General features: G+C 43.1%; 3 protein-coding genes across 4 annotated transcripts; 2 read left to right on the top strand and 1 right to left on the bottom strand.

The window, feature by feature from the left end:
• The first annotated feature begins 2879 nt into the window (after nucleotides 1-2879).
• Nucleotides 2880-11775, top strand: LOC100829849. Its single transcript, XM_024457296.1, has 5 exons — nucleotides 2880-3489; nucleotides 3608-3942; nucleotides 5096-5527; nucleotides 5656-6390; nucleotides 10170-11775. Exons 1-5 carry the CDS (start codon nucleotides 2880-2882, stop codon nucleotides 11718-11720), a joined length of 3663 nt encoding a protein of 1220 aa, XP_024313064.1. The 3' UTR covers nucleotides 11721-11775.
• A 1035-nt stretch (nucleotides 11776-12810) lies between these two features.
• On the bottom strand, nucleotides 12811-15668 carry LOC112270139. The gene is made up of 5 exons (XM_024457901.1): nucleotides 15509-15668; nucleotides 15036-15134; nucleotides 14075-14360; nucleotides 13782-13983; nucleotides 12811-13050 (listed from the first exon to the last, which is right to left on the bottom strand). The coding sequence occupies exons 1-5, from the start codon at nucleotides 15544-15546 to the stop codon at nucleotides 12923-12925; spliced, it is 753 nt and encodes a 250-aa protein (XP_024313669.1). The 5' UTR covers nucleotides 15547-15668; the 3' UTR covers nucleotides 12811-12922.
• Nucleotides 15669-16792: 1124 nt separating this feature from the next.
• Nucleotides 16793-19651, top strand: LOC100828940. Of its 2 annotated transcripts, XR_001407124.2 has the most exons (6): nucleotides 16793-17395; nucleotides 17551-17649; nucleotides 18276-18561; nucleotides 18656-18670; nucleotides 18769-18857; nucleotides 19252-19284. XR_001407124.2 is itself a non-coding variant. In XM_010234921.3 (5 exons), the coding sequence occupies exons 1-5, from the start codon at nucleotides 17250-17252 to the stop codon at nucleotides 19377-19379; spliced, it is 861 nt and encodes a 286-aa protein (XP_010233223.1). In that variant the 5' UTR covers nucleotides 16811-17249; the 3' UTR covers nucleotides 19380-19651. The 2 variants fall into 2 exon arrangements, 1 of the variants encoding a protein (XP_010233223.1); XM_010234921.3 differs by having other exon boundaries at nucleotides 16811-17395; nucleotides 18656-18857; nucleotides 19252-19651.
• Nucleotides 19652-27141: the final 7490 nt, after the last annotated feature.

The raw sequence follows: 27141 nt of genomic DNA, 5'->3' as shown, positions 1-27141 counted from the left end.
AAAAGAAAAGAAAGGGATGCTGAGTTGGGCTGTATGAGCCGGGCAAAGCTCGACATGGTAGGAAGGCCCACTCGAATCACTTGGGCCTCCTGGGTATTCAAGCTCGACTTCGCTTTGCTTGTGCCGCGAAGAGGTACAAGTCGACGTATCACAGTTCCTCTCTCAAAAATAAAAGTCGACGTATCACAGCATGTTTTTTTTTACCAAATGTATCACAGCTAGAGCTGCAAAATTGTGAGTCTCAGGACATCCTTTGACCCTTCTTAGTTCAACCAAATAACCAAATGAACTAAAATTTTAAAAACCAAATGAACTAAAATTTAAAAATGATACAATTTTTTAGAAAACTAATTCATTTGTTTGAACTAACCAGGCTCAAAGGATACCTTGAGGGTCTTGCACCTCTAATCACAGAATGTTTGTTTGTTTATCTTGGGGAACAACATTTTTTTTAACGATTTTGTTTCATCTAAGTCGGCTGATTTTTAGTTAGATTCTCAGCAATTGGATATGGTCTGTTCTTTAAGATTCGGGACGTAACAATGAAAAGTGTAGAGTAAAATGGTATCCATATATTAATCCAATAGATACGTCAACTGAGATTTAAGCCCAGCAGGTGCACTGGCCCCCCTATGATGTAGAAATTACGCCTAGGTCCTTGTCTACATATTACAACATGATGTGAATTTTCATGCTCTGGCCCCCTGGCAAGAGCTTTTTTGTTCTGGCCCCCGTGTAACTTTCCTGCCTCCGCCCTGGTTTAAGCTTTTTCCTTACTCCTTTGAGCAAGCTGTCTTCCCTGAGACAAAGAAAGAAGAAAAAATCAGCTTATATTTCGTCAAAAAAAAACAGCTTATAGGCCTTTTGAAATCTATACTTACGTATGTGAGGGCTTCTCACGGTCGCATCTTCAGCAAGGCAAGTGAAAAAGGTTCAGAAAAAAGGCTTTTAGCCTAATCAACGAAGTGCAAAAGTGTCCCCGCAAAAAATAAAAAGTAAGTGCAAAAGTGGCGAAGTTATATATTTCCTATAGTTGTGAAGATAAAGAAAGTGAGGGACTCAAAATTTAAACTAAATTGAAGAATTGAACTAGAAGTGGGATATTGGTGGGGTCCCACTTGACATACTATAGCCATTGCACTAGTTATAGAAGAATTAAACATGTCGACGTGGCGAACATGACATTTGTCCAATAAAATGGAAACATTGGATTAACACGGCAACTTTCAGTTAAAACACACCCCATGTCCACATTTCTGAAGTTCATCTATTCATTCACTGCATGTATACATATAAGGCATTGCCACCACATGATAAGAAGAAGCTGTTGGAGCCTGTTTTCTATCCATATTCCCCAAATGAAGCCATGAGGAACCGGATGGGGCTTGTCTTGGAGTTGCTCTTACCAACTTATGCATGTGAGTTTGGATGGGCATCCAAGTTAGCATTGCAAGTTGGCATTGTTTCAGCCCTCACTCGGTGAGCATCTAGTATTATGCTTAATCTTCTTATCAGCCAGATTGACTTATGAGAGGCACTTTCATTCATTCATTATTTGTGTCGATGAGATCTAGATCCGAGAAATCCAGCTGCTCCACGCTGGGTTTGTTTTACATGATTCCTAATTAAATGGTTTTCTTTGGACCCAAGTCCTGACTAGAAATGTCAGATTTGTTTCTGTTCACACCCTAATGTACAGCTCAATGAAGCATGATGGCGTCATTAGCTGATGTAACATATGTGACACAACATGTAGGTAGTGGACCAACGCTTCACATGGTACCAGGTGGTGTTACTTGCTAGCGCTGAGACGTGATCTAGATATAGTTGATGTGATGCATTCATCCAGTTATACTATTTGGTAAATTGTAAGGACCTCCATTAGCTGGCAGGTTTACGGAGATAAGACTTGGCGAAGAGGTTTGGTGCCCTACACCGTGTTTGATCAACGCGCCTGAGCGGTTGGTCCGCTGCATAAATAATTTCTTTAGGACCTTAAAACCTTGTACTCCCTCCGTCCAACAAAAGATGTCTCAAGTTTGTTAAAATTTGAATGTATCTAGATGTGATTTAGTGTATAAATGCATTCAAATTTAGTCAAAATTAAGACATCTTTTGTTGGACGGAGGGAGTAACAAGGATCTGATTCTAGTTAAGGTGATGTATCCATTGACCATTGTACTGCGTTATTTCCGTTGGCTCGCCTTGAGATCACAGCCGAGAAAAAATGAAGCTCTTCCAGGGTCACATGCGTATATCCCTAAAATATTGACAGCTTGTATGATGTGCTAATTAGCATCGGGAGGTTGATCAAGGTCCGCTGGTTAACGTGGTGCCCTGCGTTTGTTTAGGACGTACTCCAGCATCGGGCTATTTTAGCTAACACTAGCACTGCTATTAGTACTTAACTGCACTCGAGTGCAGTTAAGTACTAATAAATAGCTTGATTAGTTTACTCATTCAGATTCGAGGAATACGCTGCTCCACGTTCGATGAAACGTGCATGCACGAGCTCTCCATGAGCCAGCTAAGTTTGATCAGTTAGCCAAGTCTGGGGCTATATATGTTGATTTGTTATTGGACCTCCAAAGTCCCGTCACAGATTCCTGTTTAACAATTAATGTCAGACTTTTGCTGTCTTAATAAGCCTGCATCCATGATCAGTTGATGCACCATTCCCAGCATCCATCCATCAGGCAGCTAAGTTTGAGTTAGTCAAGTCTGGGGCTATATATGTTCACCTCCGATCCATCCCCTTAATAAGCCTGCATCCAATGATCAGTTGATGCACCATTCCCATCATCCATCCATTTGGGTAGCTACACACCACAAGCTAGGACAAATTAAACACACAATAAAACAGAGGGAGAGAGCAGGCAATGGCGGACTTCGCGCTTGGGCTGACCAAGACGGCGGTGGAGGGGACTCTGAGCAGAGTCCAGTCTGCGATCGATGAAGAGAACAAGCTGAAGGCGGCGGCGCAGCAAGACCTGGTGTACATCACCGGCGAGTTCCAGATGATGCAAGCCTTCCTTAAGGTGGCCAACAAGGAGCGTACAAGCAACCAAGTGGTCAAGACCTGGGTGCGGCAGCTCCATGACCTGGCCTTCGATGTGGAAGACTGCGTGGAGTTTGTTATCCACCTGGACAACAACTCGGCCTGGACCTGGGTGTGGCGCCTGCTGCCATCCTGCATGGCGCCTGCTCAGACCCGTGACCTGGACAAGGCGGTCGCTGACTTAAGGAAGCTCAAGGCCAGGGTCGAGGAGGTGAGCCAGAGGAACACCCGCTACAACCTCATCAGCGACTCCGGCTCCACACCCACCGCACCAGCGGATCAGCTCGCGAATAGTACTGGTAGTCGTCCATCAACAGTCCACACCCTAAAAGAGCTGTGGGCGGCCAACATGAAGCTAAGCAGCTTGCGCGACCTCACAGATCTGATCGACACTGATGGGAGTGACCTTAAAGTGATCTCGATATGGCGAAGTTCAGGAGCAGATCATGCCACTGCGCACATCATCAGCATGGCTTACTCTGAAGCATATGCCTGTGAAAAATTCACAGTCCGTGCCAGGGTGAAAGCTGATGCATCCTTTTAACCCAGAAGAGTTTCTCAAGAGCTTGCTGAATCAGCTCTACGAGAGCGCTCACCAGGAAAAACTTGGTGCGGACCTCCGCAAGAAGGAAGCCCGCCTCATACGGGACGAGTTAAAGCAGCTATTAACCATCCACAAGTATCTCATTATCATAGAAGATTTATCCAGTGCAGTGGAGTGGGATTTCATCAAATCGAACCTGCCGGACCCTAATAATGACAGCCGCATCATCATATCAACGCAGCAGTTAGGGCTTGCACTTTCCTGCACGGGAGAGCCATGCCTAGCATTGGAGCTTAGAGAATTCTCCGATGGTCAATATCTTTTTGCATTTTTCAAGCAGGTAATCCCTTGGGCCCGGACCAATGTTATGCTACTCATGAGTGAATGTGTTTGGTTTATTCTTTGCTCTTAATATTTTAGTTAATTTAACTTATGCACTGGTACGGTACAGTTATACATATAAGTTACACGTAAGTATTATTGTAAAATGAATTTCTTATGAGCGTTTTGATTTAGTTATTTTGGCAACCATTTGCATCTTGAGTTATCTTTTCTTTTTATCCACATTTTTTATATTGATTAATTTGTTCCGTATGGGTGTCATTTTTCTTAATTAATGGATTGGGCCATCAGACTCCGGTTCGGAAAAAAATGACTTGTAGATCTAGATGGGTGCATACTTAACATAGGGTGGTGTATGACTCGTAGATCTAGATGGGTGAACACGAGACACAAATTTAGTCAGGTTTAGGCCACTTGAAACAAATTAGAGGTAACAGCTCTCCTCCTATATTCCACGAAATTGTGTTACTCTGTATTCCTTATGCTGAGGCTATGCTGTAAAAGAGTGTTTGTAAGCGTGTAAGTAGCCGATCAGGAGATCCCTTGCATAGGGGCGGCCAAGGTTGGGAGTATAATAGTCATGTATCAGTCTATAGACGATTCTCACAAAAAGAAAATGTATCAGTCTATAGACAATATGCTAGTCAAATTTATTAAACTAAACTCTTATACTCACTCCGTCCCGAATTAATTGGCGTGGATTTGTATAAGACTATATACAAATTCATGTCAGTTAATTTGGAGCGGAGGGAGTAGTATATGCATTACGAGAGAAAGTCTGACCTTATATATCATGGTTGGCTTTGTTTTTCTTTGAGGTTTCTGGTATGTCTAATACTCGTCATTGAGTACCTTTATAAAGGTAGACATTACATATATGCATTATCTTTTTTTTCTTCTGATCTCTTGCCTTTAGCCGAAATCAATCTCTCTTTTTATGTAACCTATCCAACCATATCCTCCGACCCATATTACTTGTCTCAAATTTATCCAAATATGGATGTATCTATGTTTAAAAAGCGTCTAGAGACATGTAATATTTCGACAAGTAATATGGGTTGGAGTGAGTAGTATGTTTATTTCCCGCCACTCCTAATTTTCCTACGCACTAATATAGTACTATGTACTTATGTTGTCTTAATTATCTGCAGGTCAATTTTGATATAGCAAAACTCTTTAGGCAACTTGGAGATCGTCGCGTGATCTCTTTGTGGGGAGACAAAGGTGGTTATGCAGACTCTCTTATCGCGGAACTATCTCACCGTTTGAGCCTGCAGAAGGTATCGGGAGTAAAATTTGAAGAAGTGGAGTGGGTGGGGTACTATGAAGACCCTGAGTCGCTTGATCCAATAAAGCCTCGTTCGCGTGAAGACGCCGCCTACCTCGTCGTGATCAAGGGCCTGTTGTCGAAAGAGGATTGGGATAAGATAAAGGATAGGGTCGTGCCTGAGGGTACTAAGGGTTGTGCCATCATCATTGCAAACGAAAAAGATGTAGCCGATTATTGCGGCAAAGATGTTGGTCTGAGAGAGATCGACGAGGAACAGAGCAAAGCCAACGAAGCCATTCGCCCATTCACAAAGGTATATATTGCTATCCTCTTTCTGGACTAGCTAGTAGTATGTACTGACAATGTAGTAATAAGAGCACATGCATAGTAATCTGCTCTGCTGCACTAACTACGTACAATAAAATTTTGTCTCACGTGCAGTGTGGTCGTCACTACTGTGGCGATTCGTTGGGTTATCTGTATGCTCAAGGAGTATTCAGCCTTGGTTATCGACCGGAGGATTGTCACAGTTTCCTCTCCAATAGAATTGAAGAGGCATGCTGCAGGGTGCCATTCATCATGGAGAGTCAATACGAGGTGATGGCCACGATTGATTACTGTCACGTACAGGAAGGTGGTGTGCACGCGGTGTGGGGGACCGTTGGTGTTGGGAAATCAGCTCTTGTGAGATATTCCTGCTATGTAAACATGGTGTTCTCATTAGGGATCACAAAAAAAGCTAACATTGGCAGGTTTGGTGACTTTGATGGTCGGCGCCATCCGTTTAACATGTTCGGGTGGGTGGATGTGCCTGATCCGTTCGACCTGGCGGAGTTCTCTCGGCGCTTACTTCTGGATTTCCATTCACTTGATCCTCATGAAATGGAAGCAACAGCAGTTGGTATCATTCAAGGCCACGACCCAATTCAAGGGTGTTATGACATCATGCATGGCAACATATGCCTGGTAGTTATTGATGGGCTGCGCTCAAAGCAAGACTGGGACTCCATCAAACAAGCCTTGTTGCGCGGGAACCTTTATGAACTGTCATCTATTCTTGTCATCACAACCGAAAAAAGTGTCGCACAACATTGTGTTGATATCGGTGACAGGGAAGGTCGAACGCTCAATGTCAGAGCTCTAGAAGATGTGCCGGCCTTTGATCTCTTTCAAAAGGTACTCCAATACTCTAGTACATATGCACCCTTTAGCTTATTAATTAGGGAGTGTTTATTTCTCAGTCGACTAAGAAATAGTTATTTTTCAGTCAACGATCGTAGCCATCCAATAAAGATTTTTTTATCCATCGGACCTACATTAGTCTTACACGAATCTCAATGATTGAATCCAGAAACCATGTAAACCCTAGCCATGACCCTCTATATAAGGCAATGGCGGGCTCTCGCAGTCTAGGGCTAGCTACAATCATCTTCTTTGCACAAGCCTAGACCTTGTAATCTCATCGAGGATCAAGGAATCTACATAGCCACCACACCAGGAAGTAGGATTGTTGCTCAGTGTGTATCCGGAGGGCCCGAACCTGTATAATTTTGTGTCTAGCTTGAGTGCATCCAGCGTTGTCTGCCGACCGCACGCCACCCTATAAAATTCTTGTCGGTGCAAAACATCGACATATACAAGTACAAAAATTTAATGGTCAATAGATCATGTGTACAACAATTTTAATTGGTTTTCTACAAAGAATTATATAAGATAAAATATATTACCTACAATATGGTACCATGCGCTATTAAACTAGTAATACATATGCATAATACTAATACATGGTACTCCCCACTAAGACCACTCTAAGGAAGTGATGTAGATCTTTTGGTAGGGCATCCTCACAATATCCCTCCCCCCTCCCCCCTCCCCCCACCAATCCTATCCACTATATTTTTTTTTGATGAAATGCACCGGTGCTGCTTTTCATTAATTAAGAACGAAGAGAACAAGGCCAAGGGCCGCAATAGCTACAAGAGTTACAAAGAAAAAACAGAGCAACTGAAAAGCTTACACGACGACCATCGTCACAACAAGGAACACATGCATTGCAAGAGGAGCACTCCTAATGCCATCGAAAGGCCACACAGCACCGAGACATTGCAACGCACACAAGCATCTTCACCAACTTAGCTGTCATCACCACGGCCAAACAGAGCACCAGGCCAACGAGTGTAGCGGCTTGGTCGAAGGACCTCACTCCGCCGAGACCAAGTTGAAGGGCGTTGCGAAGTCGAGACCTCACCGCACACGAACCTTGACCGCCGCAGGACCCCGATGATTGCAAATAGAAACTGGCCATTCACGCCGTCGAAAGACACCAAGCAGCCGAGGCAGCAACAGGAGGGCGAAGCTCATCACAAAGAAAAACATAGGATCGACGATGACCGAAGACGGAAGCCAAGAAAAGCTGCTTCCCGCTGTCTACTAGAAACCACCCGATCCGCCGAGGAGACCAAAAATCCAAAGCAACGTCTCCAAGGAGCCTGCGACACGGACATGCCGCCGCTGCCCAGTCCAAAGGATCTAGGGTTTTCATCCGGATCCGGGAAAGGGGCCACAACAATGCCTCCGAGGAGGACTACGGCCCCCGGAGGCGTCGTCATTGTCAGAACCGGCGGCCACCAGCCTGGGCTTTCACCCGGCCCCCAAACCATGGCAGAAGGTGCACTTAGAGACAACAAGGAGAGGCGGCGGCCTAAGCCACACGCACAAACAGCAAGGGACGGCCAACAAACCACCACTAGGGGGCGCCGTCCCAGACCCCAACGCCTGTGAGCAAGAAGCCCGCCGCAGCTCGGGACACCGCCAACCATCGGATCCGGCCGCGAAGCCCCAGATCCAAGCGTCCGCCGGCGCCCGACCACCTGCAGCCTCCTGCCGAGCACTGAGCCGAGCTACGACGCGCCAGCACTGCCGCTGTGCCTCGCGAGTGCATGGCCGCCCGCCAGGAGAACGCCACGCCGGAGGACGCCGCCCCCGCGGAGAGGATGGCCGCCAGCCCCGACCACCACCTTAGGAGGAAGAAGGGTGGCCGCCGCCGCCGCCACGGCAAGGCCCGCGACAGCGGCGGCAGGGGGATCTGGATGATGGAGACTAGGCGGCGGCTAGGGTTGAGTCCCCCGGTCGCCTCGAGCGAGACAGACGGGGGTCGGGTCAAACTATCCACTATATTTTGTATCTTCAATTTTAATTGCTACTCTCCATCAAAACATATAATTGAAGACATTATTTGCCATGGATATAATTTAAACATCAAGATTGCACTGCACATGATGCAATAAACAATTTAAATCAAAAAAAAATATGGAACATAAAAAAATCATAGATTCAGAACATGAATATCTCCATGTGGTTGCAACTGCCAACTGCCAAAAAACCAACAAATAACAATGTTTTTTCTTATCTCAATGACTACCTGCATTTTAAGATACAAGAATAATTATAGTCATTTTTCAAATAAAATAAAGGAATGATACTTTATATTTAATCCATTGACGAGTTTCAATAAACAATAAATTGTATGGAGGTCTAAATGATGATTTTACTTGCATGTATTGGAACTTCTAAGAGAGGATGCTGATTTGCTTGTCTCGTTTTTTACATTCTTAATTGCTATTAGTAATACTAATGGTCTTATCCCTCCAATATACTTTATATTTAGCTCAAAACATCTAGACTAAAGTTCCTTATATCATGGATGCATGGGAGGAATAGGCACGTGTGTTGCTTCCATCCGAGACACCGATCCGGTGGCTGATATCTGTTCAGCGCAGATCCCAAAATTTTAATGATTTTAAAAGGTATTTTGACAAAATGATCAAATAAGTAATGTCGTCCGGTTGGAACCAAACCACAACCTATCGTCGAAGGTTCATTGTTCGAATCCCACGTTCCACACACATATCGTTCCTTGTTTTAACCATTTTCTGTTAAAATAAACTTCAAATTTTCATAATTTTGTGCTGAAAATAATACAAATCCAGACCGAAATATTTTTCGCATATTTCGGTGGAGCTTGAATTTGTTCTGAAACCAAAATTTAAAACCTTGCTTCTGCCATAGCCATTGCTATTGAAACCAAACTTTTTAAAAGAACACAGAATCCTGTCGCTACTACACATATGGTGATCGGCTGATCGCTGTCGTGACAGAAAAACCATTGATATTGGTTTGCGACAATTGGTTTAGGATTAATTTATCCATGTTAGTTAACCTTAATCCTTTTTTAACCCTGTTAGGTTAGCTTAACCCAATATTTATGTTTGGCAGGCCCATGCGAAGATTGACGAGGTTAACTTGGCATAAAGAGCAAAATTGATGGATTAACTTATCCCAAAGTTTTAAGGGGTTAGTTTAATCCATGATAAAAGAGTTCAATAAGTTTGAGCGGATTAATTTAATCCTATCAAACCCAAGGGTGTTTGGCAAGTTAACCCCAGACCAGACAACTCATTTGGGTTTCATTTTTTCACCTGGTGATTACATAAAGTTAGTAGTATATAAGTCGATCTAGCCGATGACAGTAGGGTGTAGAGCTGCAAATTTTTGACCCTCAGGTACCCTTTGACACTCCTTAATTCAACCAAATGAACTAAAAATTTAAAATGACACACCTTTTTTAAAAACTAGTTCATTTGTTTGAACTAAGCAAGGTCGGAGGGTACCCTGAGGGTCAAATATTTGCAGCCCTAATAGGGCGCAATTACCATTGGTTTTTGGTTGGAACTGATGACAACTGCCAAGATGGGTAGGTGTGACGTGCAGCTGTCCCCATGTTCGACTTGTAAGAATGGAGTACGGAATTTCTCTTCTCTGAACTTGCCGGCTGTTAACCTTCAAAAAGTTTTTAGTGATGAAGTGAACTAAATTCCAACAGCATTATTTAATTTCCATGTTAGAATTTGAAAACTTGCATATTTTTAGAATTTGACAGACTTATGAATTTGCAGGTTGCTGGTGAGCTGTATAGCAATTTAGAGATTGCAAAACAAATGGTGACCAAGTGTGGCGGACTTCCCAGAATAATAGCTGCGGTGGGCCAAGCCTATTTCTCATTCATGAAGGATATTAATGGTGATCGTGTGGAAGCCTCTACCTCATTCTTGAAGGATATTAATGATGATCTTGTGGTCAAGTTGCAAACTGACCAACAATTCCATGATTTAAGGGTTCATTTGTCATGGATGCATTCCTATTTTGATGCTTGTGATGATTCAGTAAAGCCGTACATCTTCTATTTGTCAGTCTTTCCTATAAACCGCCAAATAAGGCGGGGTCGCTTGCTCAGGCGATGGATCACAGAGGGTTACTCTAGAGACATAATTGGCCGTACGGCAAAGAAGAATGCAGAACTGATCTTCTCTAAACTCATTGAATTGGGCATAATACATCAAATAGAAAGCAATGGCATGTGGCAAATCAATGGTTTCTTTCGTGAATATATCATCTCACAGCCAATGGAAGATAACCTTGTTTTTGCTTTGGAAGGGAATTGTAAGGTAAACTCGCAACGCACAGGACAACACTTGACCATAATGGAAAAATGGGACGGGGACAAGATTCTGTTTGACAGTCTTGACTTCTCACGGCTACGGTCTTTGACAGTGTTTGGGAAGTGGGAATACTTCTTCGTCTCTGATAGCATGAAGCGGATCAGGGTGCTTGATCTAGAGAATACATTAGAAGTAAAGAATGATGGCCTTGAGCAAGTCTTGAGGAAGCTGGTGAGCCTCAAGTTCATCTCTCTGAGAGGATGTACTGACATTACTTATCTGCCAGATTCAGTGGGTGAGCTGAGGCAGCTGCAGACTCTAAATGTCAGACAAACCTCCATAGTCGCATTGCCATCAGCTATCCTGAAGCTACTGAAGATTCAGTACATTCGAGCTGGTACCATTGTGTCATCAGATGAACACCAGAGAAGGCCCCAACTTGCAAGGGCTGATACTACTGGTGTTGAGGTTCCCGTCGGGATTTGGAACATGTCTTCCTTGCGTACCCTTGGTGTGGTGAATGCAAATGCTAAAGGTGGGAAGGCCATTCTGAAGAAGCTCAAAAACCTTACCCAATTGATCAAGCTCAGCGTCTCGGGCATGAACCATGAAAAGTGGGAGAATTTGTGGGATTCACTCTCAGGTCATGGCCATCTGGAATCCTTGTTCGTGCGATTCGATGAGGATTTCTTTGAGAGCTTCAAGCCACCAAAGACCTTAAGGAGCCTGAAGCTGCACGGGGCTTACACAAGAACTGCCAGCCTATATCAAGGAGGAGCATGGCAATCTCAAGATTTCGGTTTCATCAAGATGATCATACCAAGCCTACGAGACATGCACTTCCTTGAAAAATTGCCACATCAGGCTATCCTCGTTCGTCTTTTTATCAACCCGACTCAAGAAAATGAGTACTTGAATAAACATGTCATGTGGGGGTGCAGGCGCAAGCCTCCGAGGTCGGACAAGGACCCTTGGTCTGAGTCCACTGAATTATTTTATTGTAAGTAATTGTAAGTTAGGATTTGGAGATAGAAAGATTTCGTCCCGTAGAAGGTTTTCCCTACTGTTTCCAAATCTAATTAGGAGTTTGTTTCCAATTCTGTAAGACACCATCTTGGGCTCCAAATTTTGTAACGACTATTTATAGTCAATCAATAAAGCGCAATCAAAAACCCAAACCGTAGTTCTCCTGCGCCCTTTGCGTCCCATTTCCCTGTCATTGGGTGACGAGGTTGCAAGCACTACTGAGGCTGGTAAGAGGTCACAAAGCAGCAGTATACTCGTCTCCACCGATTTCCACGTGCATCTCTGAGATGCGACGAGAACTGATTTGACTGGTGCGGGTGCTCGGAAGATGCGTGACGAAAAATGAAGAAGGGAAAAAAATGAAGGGGATGCTGAGTTGGGCTCGAACGGGCAAAGCTCGACTTGGCAGGAAGGCCCACCCGAATCACTTGGGCCTCGTAGGTATTCAAGCTCGACTTCGCTTTGCTTGTGCCGCGAAGAGGCAGAAGTCGGTCAGATTTCGAGATCTGAAGGTCGAACAGCATCAAACAGCATCTTCTTTTTTCATCAGCCGATCCTTTGAGCAAGCCTTATACTAGGCTTTGAAATCTATCATTAGGTAGCACATTTTTAAAACAAGTGAATGGTGGCAAAAAGAAGGCTTTCAGCCTAATTAATGAAGGGCACCACAATAGTGGAGAGGATATTCCTCAAACATGAAAAATGTGAAATTGAACCCCTATGGTACCCCTTCTCAAGTGAAGTTCAGGAGTTTTACGAGAGGCCATCAGAAGATGAGGAGTGATGGACTATGCCTATGCGTGTAGCATCCCTCTCACTTGTCGTTTTTCCCTTGTCGGATTGACTTAAGTATTTACCTGTTGTGGTTATGTAGCAGCTCACATATGGGGGAAAAAACAGAACAAGCTGTACAATTTTCAGGTACATGGTCAAAAGTAGCAAACAAATCAGCTGCAAGCTTAAGCACATGTCAGACGGAGAAAATATGGCATTTATCTGATAAAAAAGGAACACTGAATTAACACGGCAACTTTCAGTTAAAACTCAGGTTTCCACCCCATGTCCATATATATAAAAGGTATTGCCACAACAAGTACATTTTTCTTCCCAAGAGCAAGCCAAGACACACCAGAGGATTGATAAAGACAGAAGCCAGCTAATCATCGAGCTCTTCACATTAGGTACTACTCACTGTCTGAGCTTGAGCCGTCCGAACATGGAAGGTTAATGCAGGTACTACTACCACCGCCGTATGCCTGGCTGCTTGGGTGGACAACCACTGGCTGGTTGACTTCGCAGCCATAGCAATGCCCTAAAAAAATAGGGAAAAAAAAGTTAGCTAAATATTAACAGACGACAGAACATGAGATCGTGGTAAAAAAAATGAGATCGACAAAATTGAACCTGATGCAAATTAACCTTAAGCTTGCATCCATTATATTGTGGAGATGTAGTATATACAGCTAATAAGAAGTATCTCGTACCGAAACAAATTAAGCAGGCTTGCATCCCAAAAGTGCAACTTCGCTTAATTGCTTCGTCATCAAATTAACCAGGAGATACAATGACAGAACTAAGAGTCTACATTGAACAAACCTTTGTCGTGTTTTCAGGATATTCAAGTATGATGACAAGTAAAATTAGTATTGCATAGTACCATACATCTTTCTACAGTTTTTTATAACATCTTATTGCATTGATATCTTGTAACTGACTGTTCAATTAAAACAAAACACTGAGATAGTCCTTGCAGATGCTGGCGCAATGTGTTCTCTGCCCTGAAGGTTGTTATTAAGCAGGTTTAAATAATGACACAATCTGGGAATAGGTCTTCTTGGAGTAAAGTAGAGAACCAATTCATGTCTATACAGTTCGGACAGACCTTCAATGTATTTGCAGAATGTGGTGTGATAGGTGACACTACTTTATGCAGCAGGGAAGGGAATGGAGAATTATCAGGATATCTTCCTTCTTTCTACGGGTTTAGTAATAGAATGGATAGCTTACATCATGTATGTAATCTAGGAATAATTAAGTACTCACCTGCATCGTTTTCCCCAACTATACAGCACAGCAGCACATCCTTCTCACTCCGAAAATCGCCGTTAACTTCAGAGAAGAAGAGCTTGGTACTGCCAGCATCAGCAGAATGGCGATCCTCAGACTTTGCTGTGAAGTTATAGTGGAAGCAACTCGATCCAAACTCAAAAAACAAGCAGATTGCTCGTACCTCCAGCAGCTCAAACTGAAAAAACAGAGTGGAAATACAGTTAAAACCTAGCTAACGCAGGGTTATCACATCCCATTTTTATCACACGCGGATGCCACAGAGTTACCTTGGTGTTGTTTACTCTGTTATATTTACGCAGAGCTAGCTTGGCATGGTGACGTGCATCCTTTTGTCTGAGCGCAATTCTTTTTTCACGGCGTGCATTCCTTACCTCCTCAGGTTCTGTCCTCTTCCTCAGTACAACTGGACGTCCAAAATTAATAGGATATGGGGCATCATAGAAACACGTGGTTTTGGGGAAACATGGCTTAAACCTCCAAGCATGCTGCTCCATGTTGAAATCTTGAGGAGTACTACTCCTTTCCTCGGTAGCCCAACCTGCAGGTCGACTCCTGATCCATTGACAGATATTATGCCGCTAATTAAACAAGATAAAAAGTCTCATGCATGTGCCATTCTCTATCACACACACACACACAAAAAAATATATATATACCAGTACCATTTACTAATCCGTACTCCCTCCGTCCCGTATCAAGTACTCCGTCCCGTATTAAGTGTCGCAACTTTGTCTAGATATGCATATCTAGACGCATTTTAGTGTGCAGGTGTATGCGTATCTAAACAAAATTGCGACAATTGGTGGTATTTTTTATGATAACTTTTGGTGTGTAGTTCATGAAACCGGTTACAGCAGATTTAAAAGCTCGTCATCAGGTTTATCTGGAACTCAAATTTGACACTCAATTAAACAGCTGCAGTGCAGGGTGTGGATCGATGCTGGATATGAACAGTTTTTTAGTACAGTTCCTTAGCCCATTATGACGCAGCTTGCAGTGTAGAATGGTTTTTATAAAGAGAACAAAATTCAGCTAACCATATGGGGCCGGGAGTAGTACGGGAGGATTTGTGTTACCCATTTTCGAGGAAAAATAGTTTTGAGTAGGAACAGCAAACGGGATTTCGGCCCTCGAGTGCCCAGTGAAAATGCACAATTAATGGTGCTGGACAAAGAGCAACCGGAAGATAAAAAGAGAAGCAGAGAGAGTCTTGTAGTTTCAGATTACCTTGCGTACTTTCCCTTTAAAGCAGCCCGTGAGATTGCAACTTGAGACTGACGGGGTTGCTCCTGTTCCTCTGGCATGAGATGCAGATTCTCCTTATGCCTGAAACAGACCATGTAATTTATTCATAAATACAGTAAAAGGATCAACTAGAGCAGGTTCAGATAGCAGAATAGCTAGACGGAACAAGAGGCCGTTGCTAGATATAATTGCTCAGGTAGTAATTTTTTTACCCAACGGACCTCAAAACCGAGTATTTATTTCTGTAAACTTTGCAAAATCAGACAAATCACCGATAAACCATCCTAATATAAGCTGTTTCTGGATACTGTTGGCGACTGGCAAATGTATAGTCTAAGGACGGGAATGAATAGTACGGCTTGGTCTTTGATCAGTGAGTAAGCAGACGAATTGCCAGGATGGATGCATGGGTAGAGATAAAATTTCATTGCAAATGGAGGAGAGGAGAGTCTTACGGATCCTCCTGGTCAATACGCCCCTGCAGATCCGCCATGGACTTCACACGATCCGGACTGGGGACCTGGGATGTGATCGAGATTATGTATACAAGTTAGCAGATTGATTCCAATCCGAAGAAGATGTACTAGTAATCCTCTGCTATCTTTTCTTTTTCTTTTTTTGACAGGCTCTGCTATCTTATAGTATATGGAGAGGAAAACCACGACCTCCCGGAAACATAAGCGGAAACGGTTTCGGGCTTAACTTTTTTTTTTCTTCTTTAGGGGAGTTTCGGGCTTAACTAGGGTTCGGGCCTTTTTCCGGGCCCAAATTGTTTCAACCTTGTGTCCTGGCTCAGGCCTAAACTCTTCCGCTGGATTGGAAGTGTCGGGGTAGCCCAGGTCCAGTCCGGAGCGCGCAGAAACCGGAAACTGAATCCTCTTCAGTTACCGGGAACCTCTCGGGCTCGGCATATAAGATTAGCAGATCTCGCGTCTTGTTCGCATTACAATTGAGCAAAGCAACACGATCGATCGAGCTGGTGCCGGCGAAAACGTGGCCATTGATCGGGGGACCAATGGCGGATATGCATGGGCGTACTGACGAGGAGGAGGATTCGTAAGTTGTCTGTTCCATCCCTGCACGCAGTACGATTTCTAATTCCAAGGGAACGTCCGTTCGTCGTTAACTCCATGCCTTGGACGCACAATCCAACGCGCAATGTGCAACTGCATACTGAATCGTGATCTTTTCTGCAGCCATTACCTAAGTAAAATGAATAGTCTCAAAGAATTCATAATGACAGCCTTGTTGTTATAGTACAACTCTTTCTGTGGGTTGTTACTATCACTTGTTCCCGCGTAAAAAAAAAGGTGTAAAATATGAGCGTGAGAGGGTGGAGCTCACAAAATGAGCTCTTAAGCAACAATGGTATCTCCAACCGATCAGACAGTTGTTAATGTTCCTTTTTTTTTTGAAAAAAGTGGCACAGCGTGCCCTTTATATATATATCAAAGAAGGTCAACACGTGGTCGACATGGAAGTACCACAAAAAGAAAAAACGAAAAAGACTGAACACAGTACAGAAACAAAAAAACTAGGGGACAAACTCAAGGAACATCATCAGGTCCAGATAGCAAGGCTCCTAATCCTTGCCCGTCCACTAATCTTCACAGCGCTGCCTCGTCCTGAATATTGAAAATGCGGTTGTTTCTCTCCTTCAAATCATCCAAAAGGATATAAATAAAAGGAACAGGGAAGTAGCTCTGCGGGCCTTGAACCTGCTCCTCTATCGCCGGACCGATTCAATTAAAGATAACCCTCCGTGAAAAGAAAGAAAGAAGAAGAAGAAGAAAAAAGCTCTTCCCCACGCTTGCAAAACACTTTCCCCAAATTAAACCCTAATACGCTCAGCTCCTCTGCCTTCCCCGCCTCCGGCGGAAAGAAATCCTATGCGACCCATGGAACAACGACCCAGTGCATGGACCCATATCTAACCCGTTCAATCTAACCCAGCGGAGAGAGATCGAGTTAGATGCATCGGGATTCACAGCGGCGAGAAGATCGTGCGTTTCCAAAAAAAGGTCCATCGTTGGGTCGTTCCACGGAGGGTCGCCTCGCTTGGCGAGGAAGGCCTCAGCAGCCGCGCCCTGCAGACCCTGAGCCGCCCCGCCGCCAATTCAGGCAAGGCCAGCTCCCCTGACGAGAAAGGCGTCAGCAGACGCGCCCTGCAGATCTGGAACCTCCCCGACGCCCCGCATGGAGAGAAAGGCTTCCACGGCCGCACACTGCGGATCCTGGACCGCCCTGTCGCCGTCCCCCCAAAGCGCCCCGCCTCCCCTTGGCCCTCTGCCCAAGATCTCGCCAGGATCGGAACAGCCACCCCACCTCGAGACGCCGTCGCTGTACGCCATTGTCTGGCGACGGCTCATATTCCGTCTAGCTATATATTCTGCTGCTATATGAACTTGCTCTAGTTCTCCTTAATTCGTTTCTCAAATAGACAGACTACTGCGTAAATTACTACTGGTTTATGAATAAATCACATTGTCTGTTTCAGGCTCAAGGGGAATTTGCGTGTCTTGCCAGAGGAACAAAAGCAACCCCATCCATCTCAAGTTGCAATCTCACGTTCCGCTTTAAAGGGGAAGTATGCAAGGTATATAAAACTCCTAGCATTTGTTAATCTCTTCTATTTTTGGATTGCTCTCTGTTCAACACTATCGAACATATATTTCAATCGCATTAAAGTGCCGATATGTACGTGATTGCAAGATTGATAGCCCAAATATTGTAGCTCACAGTATTAAGTTGTCCATTTGATGTTTATACTCAAAACTATTTTTCCTTGAAAATGGGTAACATGAATTGTCCCGTTCCCATATGGTTGGCTGAATTTTTGTTCTTTTATAAGAACTGTTCTATGCACTGCAAGCTGCATCGATAATGGGCTATAAACTGTACTGAAAAGCACAACAATGCTATCCGTTCCGAAAATAATAATAATATAACAAGCGTTCATGTTTTTCTCTCATCGATTAGGTTGTGTACTGCATCCACACCTGGCAGCTGTTTAATTCAGTTCCAAATTTGAATTCCAAATTAAACTTGACAAGCTTTTAATCTGCTGCATATGAATGGTTTCATGAACTACACTCCAAGAATTATCATAGAAAAAACAAATTGGTGCACGGTACTGGTATTTTTTTTTTGCGTGTTAGAGCATGGCACATGCATGGGATTTATCATTTTTCATTAATGCCATAATATCTGTCAATGGATCAGGAGTCGACCTGGTTGGGCTACCGAGGAAAGGATTAGTTCTCCTCAAGATTTCAACATGGAGCAGCATGCTTGGAGGTTTAAGCCATGTTTCCGCGAAACCCCGGGTAGTATTTATGCTGCCCCAGGTTTTGTTAATCCTGGACGTCCAGTTGTACTGAGGGAGAGGACAGAACCTGAGGAGGTAAGGAATGCACGCCGCGAAAGAAGAGTTGCCCTCAGACAAAAGGCTTCACGTCACCATGCCAAGCTAGCTCTGCGTAAATATAACAGAGTAAACAACACCGAGGTAGCTCTCTCCCTCTCTCTCTCTCTCTCTGGGATGTGTATGTGTATGTGATAAGAATGAGATGTGATAATTGTATTTCCATTTTGTTTTTCAGTTTCAGCTGCTGGAGGTACGGGCAATCTCTTTGTTTTTTGAGTTTGGAGGGGGTTGCCTTCACTATAACTTCAGTGCTAAGTCTGAAGATCCCCATTCTGCTGATGCCGGCAGTACCAAGCTATTCTTCTTGGAAGCTAATTACTTTTTTCGGAATGAGAAGGATCTGCTGCTGTGCTGTATAGTTGGGGAAAACGATGCAGGTGAGTATTTACCTAGTTACCTGGGGTTCGCCGTTGCTGTTTTCGTGAGAGATCCTATCGTTCCTTTATTCTTCTCCTGTTTCATGTATCTGCAATATTTAATTATTCCTAGAGGACCTTTTTCCCAGATTACATCCATATAAGATATCCATGTAATAAACCCATAGAAAGAAGTAAGATATCCTGATAATTTTCCATTCCCTTCTGCATAAAGTAAGTAGTGTCACCTGTCACACCACTTCCTGCAAATAGTTTCCATGCGTTGGGTTCTACTCATTTTCCGATCAATCTTAAGGTTTGCATCCGGTGCAGTTTTGCAAATCACGTTTTTTTTTTTACTGAATCTCGTGTCGTCATGTTAATATTTAGCTAACTGTTTCCCCCTGTTTTCTAGGGCATTGCTATGGCTGCGAAGGCCGCCAGCCAATGGTTATCCACCCAAGCAGCCAGGCATACGGCGGTGGTAGCAGTACCTGCATTAACTTTCCAGGTTCAGACGGCACAAGCTCAGACAGCGATTAGCTTCGTCTGAAGAGCTCGATGATTAATTAGCTGGCTTGTCTATCTGATTAGTCTTCTGGCTTGCTCTTGCGAAGAAAAATGTACTTGTGGCAATGCCTTATATATATATATATATACATATATATATATATATACTGAAAGTTGACGCGTCAATTCAATGTTCCCGTTTGATCGTATAAATGTCATACCCGCTCCATCGACATGCTTAAGCTTGCAGCTGATTTGTTTGCGTCTTTTGACATTTTAATTTACCAAAAATTGTAACGACTTTACTTTTTTGCCATGAGACTTGTCAATCAGTATCGTGTTTGCGAGCTCGGCAGATATAGGGGTTTGGTTTGAATCCAAAATTGCCCTACAAAAAATTTGCTAGCCAAATAATTAATAATTAGTTATTTTTTGAGGAAAATTAATAATTAGTTATAGTTTTGTTAGCCTATCAATCAGCCAATTTTGACTAAAAAATTGAACCAGAGTTGGCGAAAAGAACATTGGCGTGGTTAACAACTATCCAACCAAATTCCAAACGTTGTCGATGACAAAAAATTGTCACTGTACATTTCGACCCAAACTGAACACACCCACAGACCCGACTTTCCAACACAAGTCCTTTTCTATGTGGCCTCGCCTGATCAGTGGATCCTTCTACTCCCTCCATGGCAACTCGATTGAGCGGCCTCCTATGCAGCTCCGAAAATTTTATTCCGGAGAGTTTTCGCTCGATTATTCTTACACACATCTGTTTTGCTTTAAATAGTGCAAGATGCAAGAAACAATCATGGATGCACACACTAGTAAGAACAAAAAAGAAAAAACTAAAATCCCATATCAAGATTCATATGCCGAGGCCCAATAATTTAGCACAAATTATGGGCTTCTATTTTTTTTAGGCCAATTCTGGGCTTCTTTCAGAGAAGCAAAAAAGGAGACGAAAGTTGATGGGCCTGGGCCGCATCGCCTGCGGAATCTTCTTCCGGAGTCGCCTGTCTGGGCGGGAAACGGCACCGCCTGTTTGGGGGAAAAGAGAGCCGGTGGCCGGAGTAGCGGCGGCGGCGGCGACGATGCTTTCCGGCTTCGCGTTCCCGACTTTGCCGGCGGCGCAGATCGCCGAGGCTTTAACCAAGTACGGCATCGCCCCCGTCGCCAACCTCCGCCCCGACGACATCGCCAAGCCCCTGCCGGACCTCCTCCCCGCCGTCCTCTCGCGCTTTATCGCTCTCTATGTCGACGCCCCCGGGTAACACAACCACCGCCTCCCCTCTTCCTCCCCAATCACTCCCTCATCTGCTCACCTGAGACAGGTCCACGCTGCTGGGTTTTTTTTCCCGCAGGGACGGCGGCGAGGACGCTCAGACTCAGCTAGGGTTCAAGGAGCTGGAGGCGCTGGGCAACCCGGAGCACCACGCGGAGGGCATCCGGGCGCGGCGGCTCTACGACGAGTCCCGGGCGTTCCTTGAGTCCATCCATGTCAAGCACTTCACGCTCGACGACCTCCTCCACCCGCACCCGCTCCGCGTCGTCCAGCTCCTCACCGCCCTCGTCAGCTTCCTCCACCACAGGGAGGACAAGTTCTGCCTCCTGCATCCTATCGCCGACCAGGCCGCCCAGCAAGACGAGCCCAGCATGGCCAAGATCGCCCAGGTCTTTTTGCGGTTTCTGCTACTTTGTGTTCAGGGAGATGCTCATGAAGAGGATGGTTCCTAAATTGCATACTTGTTTGTGTGGGATTTCTCTCATGCGGCTTCAGAAGGAGATTGGGGACCATCAGTTCGCCAAGCAGATGGACGAGCCCATAGTGCAGCAACTGGAAGCATATGTCACGTCGAGGATTCAGTGCAGTATATGTGACCACTAAAGGGTCAATTGGCTAACATTCTCACCAGACTGCTTGGAAATTCAAATTTTTAGAAACTTGATAGTAGACTTGCGTACAAAATGTTAAGAAGAGACAACGAGATTAAAGTGGTGAGTGTGAAAAATAATCTTGTTGAAATATCTAGAGAGGAAATTGCACCAACGATCCATCAACTTGGCACAAATGTTCACTTTAGTCCACTAACTTGTAAACCGATTATTATTAGGCCTAAACTTGGCATATATGTGCACCATTAGCCCAAATCACAGAATCGGGCGTTAAATGACCGTGTGGTGCATGACGGGGCATGGGGAGAGGCGCAGGAGTTTTTTTTTTCATAAAATCTTTCGCGTTTTGCCCCCGGATATTATTTCAGTTCAACCTGCAGTATACCCTAAATTCTCCAAGCTGGAATAATGCGAAACTAGATTTCAAAGCTAGTGAAATAATGCAGAAGAAATTACACTAAGATTTCAAATTAATTACCTGTTAAACACTTCACAGGTGTTGTAGCAGTATGTCACACTTTGGAAATTCAGAAAAAAAATCACGAGTACGACATAACAAACAAATTACCCCTCCTGAACCTATCTCCATGCCACGTCACGCGCCACGTGTCCTTTTAACACCAGATTCTGTGATTTAGACTAACAGTGCACAATAATGCAAACTTTTGGACTAACGGTGATCAGTTTACAAGTTTGTGGACTAACTAAACATACGTGCCAAGGTCATGGTACTAACTTATATCCTAAGCAATAATAGAAGAATGCTGGCAATAGTGAAACCGTCATACGATTTCTCTAGAAGTGCTACTCACCCAACCCGCAAAATATCTAAGAACTAGGCAAGAAACTTCCTTAACTTATCAATTAAGGTTTGACTTTGTGTAGCGAATAGAACGTGAGTTCCAATAGCTATTTTTCTTGTTCATCCTAGCCATTAAATCGGTTATAAAGTCTTACACAAGCATACATGTATATATGAGTTGAATTGTAACACAAACATCTACTTTCAATATAGAGTACATATGACAGTAGTGGTTGGTATAAATTAATTTTTGGGCTAGGTATACAAAGTTTTAAATATATTTAATTACACAACATTGAATAAACTAAAAGATATGTTTGCCAATCATTTCAACCACTAAAATACTTTAGGTAGCTAACTAAAATAAATTGTCTCGCTATAAATAGAATTTGACATCTGTACAGTTCAAAATCTTAACAATATTTCCACTATTATATAAATGAAAAAAAATCATTATGAGTATTTAAAGTAATATTGTTTTATAGTTGTATTTCAAATTGAAAAACTTAGTATGCATTATGTGTTACCGTTGGCTCTGTGCAGTTCAAGCATTTTTTATGTGTGTAACATTTAACGTTTTTAACATATACAGCACGATGTATGCTTCTAACAGGAGAATGTATCTATAATTGCACTGTAGTTCTAATGGAATGTCACTTTAGAGTGATGTATGCTAATTGTCCTCTTATAAGCATCTTAAGCAACTGGTTAAGACATTCATGAAATCTAAAGAGGCAAAGAAATTAAAACTGAAATCAGGAGACAAATTAGCAACATGTCTCTTAATGGAAAAGATGTATGGTGTAATCAGTGAAGAAGATTTTGATACAGGCCGTTTGCAAAAGGTATTATTTTTTCGGCTTCTTAAATCACATATCTATCTTTTTGTTCTATAGAGATAATTATGTTTATTGTGGTTTCTATTCCTCATATGAATTCTAGTCTTTTAAAAATTTTAGCAATTCATTTTTATTCACCAAATTTGGAAAATGACTGAGACCAAATTTTTGTGACCAAAATTTAAGAAATACTGTTCTGAAACATAAACTATATGTGTGAATTTTGTGACCAAAGTAGTCATATAAGAATATATTTGCATCATGATGTGGCAATAATCATTGTTGCATTTTTTATAGGCGATTCACTACATGATCCAGAAGTACAGCGAGTTGTGTACGCTCTAGAAGCAACAGATGATGGACACATTCATGCAGTCCAAAGAAGCAAAGGAACTAAAACTGAAATCAGAAGATAGTCTTGCCACATGTTTTTTAATGTCAAATGTTTATGGAGTCGTGACCGAAGAATATTTTGATGTCGGTCATGTAGAAGATGTAATACATTTTATATTACTTAAATCACCACATGTTTATGTTTTTTATTGTATAGTTTGAAGAGAATACAATTCTAACCACTCATTGATTTATTCTTATTTTCCCTATATAAATCCTAGTCTTTTTTTTACTTTACCAATTAATTTACAATTTTGCTACTTGACAGCTAGATGAATTTTACTTGGCCGTGAGTCAATTTATTGTCCGTTAGATTTGGAATATCTCAATGTTGTTTATTTCTTGGGCCGAGTCAGCGTATGCATTTTCTTTTGCATCGCACCATTCTTTGGGTTAGTCGATTGGGTCTCAAAGGCCTGTTTATCGTGCGTTCGTGTCCACTAGTGCTATCTTTTCGAGGGACGGAGTCTTAACAAGGCGGTCGGTTACAGGGGATTTTCCGGTGCTATTGTTCCTTGTTTCTCTTTGGTTCCATCTCCTCCCGCATGGTTGTTGCGAGCTTGTGCAGTTGTAGTTGCTTCAGAACATAGGGTTTGTGGAGGGGAATGGGGGGTGTGGGTAGATTTGGCTGATGGAGGGTTTGTTGTTGTGCTTTTGGTGTTGATTTGTCAGACGTCTATTTTTGCAAGAATTGCAGCATTTGCTCAGTTTGCAGTGGTTGTTCTATTCTTTTCGTTACACAGCTACTCTCGTGGTGGCATGTGGTCTTGTTCCTGCATTGCGTGGGGATGGGTTGGAGGGGGGTAGTAGTTGCTGCCATCGTATTTTTGCAATGTTCATAGGTCATAGCGCAATTTCGATGCGTGTGAAATTTACTGGGTGAACGGAATCTACCGGGGGTGTGTGGGGGTGGGGAGGTGTCAGGGTTGGTTGTGGTTTTTGAGTTCATGTATTTAGTTATGTCATCTTCAACCATAGCAAATTTGTTGTTTATTTCATCAACACAAGCAGAGTCAGCTCAAATTCCTGTCTTCCCTAGTCTGTAAAATCATTTTGCATGAGTCATTTTGGTGGTGGTGGTTGGGGTGCCTGGGTACCTGAGGTGCTTTCTACTGAGCTCAGACAGTTGCCTTCAACTGTAGCGTGTGTAATGCGAATAGTGGTCTTTCAATCTTCTGTTGTGATCCCTATCTAGGTTGGTTTGCGGTCAATTTTATGCCATAATTTCTGTGTTGTTTTTGCTGCCTGCCAAATTAAAAATAGGTGAAACCTCGAATAGGTAAGGTGAGTCAATTTTTGAAGAATAGGTAAGATAGGTCAATTTTTTAAGCAATGTTTCTTTTGGTCTTGTGTTCTTGTGTATTATAAGTGATTGTGACTAGCTGGGAAATTGTTTTTTTATTCTAGTTCATGTCAGTTTTCAGTTGCAGTTAAAATTTGATTTTCAATCCATAAGACTAGCAGATGTCTTCTTATCAGGTCAGTTATGGAGAATGGACGTCAGCAGTTTTTTTGTGTTGAGCTTTTGGGCTAGCAAGTGGTTGCCGGGTTGTGTTTTTTTGAATTTGTAGGCTGGGTCCGTTAAAAAGTATCGAAGAAGTGATAGAAGGCTTTTTAAATAGGGGATAGTGTGTTCGTCTTTTCTCGTTTCTGCAGTGTATGTGTGTGTGGGGGGGGGGGGTGGGGTGGGGTGGGGGGGGGAGGTTTGTACACATGGCAAATAATGGTTGGGTGCAAAAATTGACTACTGCTGAAAAGAAAATCATTGACGCAATGTTCTGAAACAGAAAAAGTATTTGTATGAATTCAACATTTTATATTATTTCAAGTAAATAAGAAGATATTTGCATCCTGTTGTGGCAATAACCATTGTTGTGCTTATAGGCTATTCACTACAAGATACAAGATTACAGTGAACTGTCTACGCTTCAGAAGCAACTGAGATACCTGATTGTTTGAATAAAGGAGAGATGTTTGCATCCTCTTTCAGAGTGACAATTGACTATTTTCACGTTTTACCTCATGAGAGGTATCGGTATCGAGCAGATGCGAGCCGTACGATGTACATTGCGTCGTGTTGACGGGCTCTGGTGTCGCGTACCAGGATTTGCAGGAGCTCGGTGAGGATGACACACCTAAAGCTGAGGTATGCTATGAGTATCTCAACAGTTACAGCTCTGGATTCGGTATCGACGGATGCAGGTTCGTCGTCTACGCCGACAGTATCCGAAAGACGTACATGATTAAGATGGTCGACATGTAGAGATTAGCTAGATCAGCTCATTAGGATATTACCTCACTTACTAACTATATGTCACGACTTACTTAGCGACATGTACACTAATTAACTATGCGGTGCATCTGAGCGACGCGACTGCATACTAATTATATGCGGAGGTAAACTCCGCGGTGTGCCTATTCTCAGCCACACACTAACTATACACGGAGGTACGTAGATTGTTAATTGATCTGATGCTTACTATACATACTTTAGATTAAGCATGTGTGTATGTATGTACGTTAAGGGCGGCTGATCGAACTAACAAGAATACGCGCACATGTTTTGCCGCCGAAGATGTATACGTACGCGTATATACGTTGGCAGGACTGCATGCAAAATCTGACATGCATCTTCGAAGTGAACGTATATATATATATATATGTTTCTGGTGCTATGATAGAGCTCTTGGTTAGAGATGGCCGGCCGGCGTGCCGGAGTCATCGATCGGGGCGCACAGACGTGACATCACTTAGACATATACGCGTAGCGCATATACGTGTCGACGAGGATGCGCTTTAGTTATACTCGCTGCGTGCGCACACGAGAGTCCTGTGTCCAAGGGATCTCGTGAAAGCAAAGCCTTTTACAATCTTTTTTATTCACTAATATTACTCTTCTCTTTGTGACAGGTCCTCAGTTGTCATAGCACTGCAATTAAAGCTAAACAGAAGAGCGAATCAGCTCAGATCTGAAAGTACTGGTACATAGAATATCCAGTGGAGTCAATTTGAACAAAATAAATCTTCATGTTTCAGATGTGCCATATATGACAAATTATATATATTCATGTCTTTTAGGTCCAAGTAGAAGGTGTAAAGGATCAAGGAGACGCGGAACTAGACGCCAAACTAGGTTATGCGTATTTGAGCGAAGATCAAGACCTGGAGCTGAGCAGGTAGGACGAGGATGGTGAGGCTTAATTATCTCGGAGATTTGACAGCGACTCCAGTTATGGAGATGATGGCGGCTACACTAAAGATGATGGTGATTACGCCGTTCCGACAGATTGCCGTGGGCTAGAATAGAAAGAGAAGGTAATGAGCCAGACAGAGGAAGCTAGCAGCCTTGCAGATGGCACTACAAATGGTCACCGGACAGGGAGTGTTCGAAGCCTGTTTTTACCGTTTAACTGTCCGGTTTCCTTGTAAGCATTTCTAATACCCACTTATAAACAATTAAAGCACTACTCCGCTCTATTCCCTTCGCTCTAATTCTAAGTTACGAGTAGATTTTCTTCTTCTTCTTATAAGCCAAAAGCAAAAGTCACACGTAAAGCCTAACCAAACTCTTCAGAATGATAATGATTCTAAGTTGTAGTAACACTACAAACTCTTCACCGTACAGGAAATGTTCGTAGCCGGTTTATGATTCAGATTTTCATTGCATTTCTACATTTCTGAAGCTTATTTACTCACTGCAGAAACCCCTAAAAGTGACATGATGATAAAAGAAGAAAAAACATTATTACCCCCAAAAGTACATTTTTCACAAGAAAGACAAGACACAGCGAAATCAAGCTTAATTAGGCAGATCGACAAGGTACGAAATGTCTGAGCTTCAAGTTCAAGTGAAGGCATTGCCAAC

Source organism: Brachypodium distachyon, chromosome 1 (assembly GCF_000005505.3).
Source record: "Brachypodium distachyon strain Bd21 chromosome 1, Brachypodium_distachyon_v3.0, whole genome shotgun sequence".
NCBI lineage: Eukaryota > Viridiplantae > Streptophyta > Magnoliopsida > Poales > Poaceae > Brachypodium > Brachypodium distachyon.
This window is presented reverse-complemented; position numbering and strand designations above follow the sequence as displayed.